The following is a 5,000-nucleotide window of genomic DNA, read 5'->3' on the forward strand; positions in this document are numbered from 1 at the left end:
GAGGATTCCAGGGAGGTTTCGGTGGCTTCCCTGGCGCTAGTCTGACGGCCGCCGCCCAAGGCCCGAGCCAGTGCAGGTACTGGTGCAAAACCCCGGAGAACCAAGCGTACTGCTGCGAGACCAACCTGGAGCCCGAGGGCCCCGTCGGCACCAAGCCACTGGGCTGCCCCATCGTCCGCCCCACGTGCCCGGTGGGTCTGCGCTCCCAGCGTCCTATCCTCTGCTCCAACGACTACAAGTGCTTTGGGGCCGACAAGTGTTGCTTTGACAGGTGCCTGCAGGAACACGTGTGCAAGCCTCCCTCTTTCTTTGGCTAAGAACTGTTCTTAGATACCATTTCATCGAAAACTAATAATAACAATAATGATAAATTTGTAAATACAGTTTCACTTCAACCAAAGGAAGAACCAACAAACTGTAATAGACGACATGAAAATCGTATCTTCTGCAAGATACATGATACTTTCGAAACTGAAATCAACAGGACTGAGATCATAGTTACCCAAATAAAATAATGTATAAATTACCAAAAATCAAAAGTTGTATCTTACCTAACTGGAAGGTTATCGGAGTTCAAACTTTAGTATCAGATGTTATAAGTGAATTAATAATTGAAGACAAAGTCGGCAAAGTTTCAAATATTGCCCAGAAGACGAAGTGAAAACAACTGTATGAATTAAATACTCAACCAGGTGCTTATGTATCATAAGGAAATTAATAATAACTCGAAACGTTTATTTGTCTTTATTATTACTATCAACATCTTCATCGTTATCATTATAACATCCTCTCCATCTTCACATCATTATCATTGTTTGTCAATTTGAAATTTTATATAGCATGACCGGTTAAGGTAAACATGAGTTCAGGCCACAAACAATGAACACTTATCCTAATGAGAATTTCGAGGAAACTGCTTTATTATCATGACAGAAAGCGATATATAACTTGATTTTGCGTCAAATATAAAAGAGAAAAATCATATATTAGATTCCAATATATAGTTAGAAAGACTAAATTAGTCCAACTGCTTTTGTAAAGTGTGGATTTCTAGGTGTATATTAATATTCGGTTTCATTGGACATGAAGATAAGACCATATACATACATCATTCTATATAATACAAATGCAAAATAAACATATATGCCCTTTATTTTGTGGATATAGCTGTCGCCGGACACCGGTCAACCTGCCCTCTCGTGGCGACACGGCACATTAAATTGCGATGTAAACATTGGCTTCGCAACATGCTCACTAAATAGGAAAAAAGTACAGGTGTGTTACGATATAGTAAGAAGTCCATACGGTTACAACGTCCTTGAACTCGTAAACAACGGCTTGTTTGAGTATGTGCGCCCTTAGCTTGGGCCTTTAACTTCTATTGAGACTTACAATTGCTATTACTTCCCATTTCTAAAGAATATTGAAATTTGTTGTTCGATATAAGAATAGTTTGCATATCCAAAAGTCAAATGAAAGAGTTTTGTCTTATATGAGATATACCAAAACGACATATGATATGAATTCCACTCAACTGTATCAAACCTTCAGGCGACAAGGGAAAAGAAACGTAAATAATTTTAAAGGCTGATGACTGCTGCCAACCGTAAGATGTTCATCTGTATTTTAAGTCCCTAACGCGCAGGGTACATGGCTTGAACATGCCGCGCTTGTTATTCTAGAAACGCGGGTTCGTGTCAAAAGCGTGGTAAAAGGTGGAAAAATCGTGGAAACTCCACAACATGGGGTAGGCTTATTACGGTAGTTACACGGGCGAAAAAAATCATATTTTTACTGTACTCTTTCTTACCAACACTTCATATGAGCATACTACGTTTGGAAAATAATATCTACATTGGATACATTAGGCGTCATTGTCCTAGACTTGGATTACAAACCATTTTAGGAAAACATGGATTCTCTGCTGATTTTGAGTTTGTTTACCTTTTGGCGGACTTTTTGAAGGAGAGTGAAGTTAAATGAATGGTAACAGTGGTCAGGAACGGAAAGTTAAGATATATAATTATATGAAATATGTATACATTAAATCTATATGTATGATATATTAAAGATACACATATATGCACAGTATATACACACATAAAATAAGGAAGATCTATACATAAACACACGATCCCTCTCATCCTGAGCGTAGACCGAATTGCCAACCGTGCGTTCGTGAAATGGTTGTCAATTCTTTAACTAAGAACAACTGATTCATACCAAAATTGAGCTATCTTTTGTTAGTGCTACCTATGATTGTAGTTTCTCTTATGAGTGTGTCGTTTGGACAGTGCCATTTATCCGAAACATGTTAACTTTGGAACGGTTGGTAAACTTGAATCAAACATGCCACGCTTTTGCGTCCGAGAATGCCGCCTTCGTGACAGGAGCACGACATGGACACAACATGAACATGACATGGCCACGACGCGCAGAAAACGTCCTAGAATACGGCTAGTTATCTGGCAAAACTGTTACACAGCATCGTTTCACACACACCTCCACGTGGACAATGTAAACAATCCATCGGTAGTGCAGTGGCAGCGGCACACATTTAGATGGGAATAACTTCTTTCCCTTATAGAAGCTTTTTCTAGCCATTTCCTTTATCAGTAACTTGATGAAATGTTTGTATATAATGCTTTTCAGTCAATAAATACTGTTGATTTACCATAACTGAATTACCTCTTTCATAAGAAAATGCGCACCAGGGTTCCTCGAAGTAGGAGTCGCGAGCTAACGGCCATCAGGTCACTGCGTCTCATTAGAAAGGGATAGTTATATAAAATGAATAATTTAGAATGCTTATGAAATGAAAAAAATGCATTTATGAGTAAATAAAATGGATAACCAACAATAAACGCCTTTCGAAATGGATAATGGAAAGTTAAAAAAAACTACTGATTAGTGTGCAATACTGTCTAATTGGGGTGCGAGGGTAATACATGAAGCCTAACTGGGTCGTGTTTAAAAAAAGCTTGAATAACAGTGGCTTACAAAGGATACTAGTTAATAATTATATAATGTGTAAGTCCTCTGCTGGGTGATTTTACTCTTTCGGAAATAAACATCATTCTACTATCATAAGTAAACTTGTCAAAAGCTTGTTTCAGAACCAGTGTCGTAAATAGGCGGGGGGGGGGGGACTATTTGGGGTACCGCCCTGAAATGGGGGGGGGGGGCGGTTGACGCCAGGTGCCTCCCTCAGTTCCGCCACTGTTCAGATCTTTATCATGCGCAGTGAGAATAAAGCCTCGACTATGATCCTATGTTTAGATTGTCACCAACCCCATTCTAGAAATTCTAAAGATTGGAATGAATACAGAAAAAAAACATTGATAAGGGTGATTATAATATTGATGATAGTAAACAAAAAATAAGGAAATAAAGATACTGTTGCTTAGAAAAAAAAGTAATTTCATGGAGTACCTATCATTATCTGTTAAATTACAAAAACAAAACTTTGTCTAGTAGTCTAATTAACATTAATCATGCCCTCTACCCACACTATTAAGTTTAAAAAATCGATTTCTTGAAAGTCTTGCATCGGTTTACCATCTTCATATATAAGATTTAAGGATTGAGAAAAAAATAAACAAACTTTCGAGTATAGAACATATATATTTATTGGTCTTAGATTCAGCATCAGCGTATGTATATGTATATACTTAGCTACATTCTTTAGATTTTTTTCAGTTTATATTTCATATGATTTTTTAAAAATTAATTATTTATGTACGATTTTGTCTTTTATTTGTTTCGTGGCGTGGAGATATGCACTAAAAAAGTTGTTTTTTCTTTTTCTGAGTACATTCTCGATTTTATACATTATACAAATGCTTGTTTCTCTTTCCCAAGTTATAGACTAGGTGACGTTTCAAGGCTATTGGTCACAGCTTCAACTCCATCTGTTACCTCTTCCGCTTTTCATCATATATGGTATGTTATTCCTGTCCAAGAAATGTTCTCAACCAAAGAAAGAGGGAGGCTTGCACACGTGTTCCTCCAGGCACCTGTCAAAGCAACACTTGTCGGCCCCAAAGCACTTGTAGTCGTTGGAGCAGAGGATAGGACGCTGGGAGCGCAGACCCACCGGGCACGTGGGGCGGACGTCGGGGCAGCCCAGTGGCTTGGTGCCGACGGGGCCCTCGGGCTCCAGGGTGGTCTCGCAGCAGTACGCTTGGTTCTCCGGGGTTTTGCACCAGTACCTGCACTGGCTCGGGCCTTGGGCGGCGGCCGGGCTCAAGCCTCCGAAACCACCGGCACCGGGAAAGCCACCGAAACCACCAACGCCAGGGAAGCCACCGGAACCACCAAAACCAGGGAAGCCACCGGAACCACCAAAACCAGGGGAGCCACCGAAACCACCTTGGAATCCCCCGTTACCAGGAAAGCCGCCGAAGCCTCCAGTGAAGAACCTAGAGGATCCTCCGCTGGATCCTCGACCTTCGTCCGCCGAGGTCGCCGCGAGGAGGCAAAACAGAGCAACCGCTGTCACACTCTGGAAATGAAAATGATAGAACGTATGAATCAAGGACTGCTTATAATAGACATAATATTTAAGAAAAATTCCCCGAACGCCTACCTCAGCGGGACACAGAGGAACTTATGTATGACTAGAGAGAGAGAGAGATAATGAAAGCTGATGGTCATCCTACGTGTTAATAATTCAAATCAGTGGCAAAGAAGAATGCACGCCTGCCGTGTCATGTGGATGCAATAATAAAACTAGCTGGATTTCAACATTCAGTGTTAGACATTAGCAAGGTGTTTGCCATTCTGGCTGATGCACTGTATTTTGTGTGAATACTAATGAGTTGTTTAAGATTATATATTTTAAAAGTTGTGTGCATCTTACTGCTTGTCAGTGCAAGGTAAGGAAAAAGATATGTTGAAAATTGAAATACATAAATGTTTGCATATACATATGCACACACATATACACATACGCGCGCAGACACACACATACATACATACACACACACACACACACACAC

General features: G+C 40.1%; 2 protein-coding genes across 2 annotated transcripts in view; one reads left to right on the top strand and one right to left on the bottom strand.

Annotated features, from left to right (window-relative positions):
• The window catches only part of LOC122259453 (uncharacterized), a 1,728-nt gene extending 991 nt beyond the window's left edge, over positions 1–737 (top strand). Inside the window, exon 2 of the mRNA XM_043026223.2 lies at positions 1–737. This exon is cut by the window's left edge and continues 73 nt beyond it. Coding sequence (XP_042882157.1) covers positions 1–317 — 317 coding nt within the window. The 3' untranslated portion in view covers positions 318–737.
• A 2,867-nt stretch (positions 738–3,604) lies between these two features.
• The window catches only part of LOC122259454 (uncharacterized), a 4,272-nt gene continuing 2,876 nt past the window's right edge, over positions 3,605–5,000 (bottom strand). The window contains exon 2 of the mRNA XM_043026224.2: positions 3,605–4,504. Coding sequence (XP_042882158.2) covers positions 3,971–4,504 — 534 coding nt within the window. The 3' untranslated portion in view covers positions 3,605–3,970. The remainder of the gene's footprint in view (positions 4,505–5,000) is intronic.

The sequence above is a fragment of the Penaeus japonicus genome, unplaced genomic scaffold (assembly GCF_977035675.1).
Source record: "Penaeus japonicus unplaced genomic scaffold, GWHDUDI00000001_assembly GWHDUDI00000038, whole genome shotgun sequence".
Taxonomy (NCBI): Eukaryota; Metazoa; Arthropoda; class Malacostraca; order Decapoda; family Penaeidae; genus Penaeus; species Penaeus japonicus.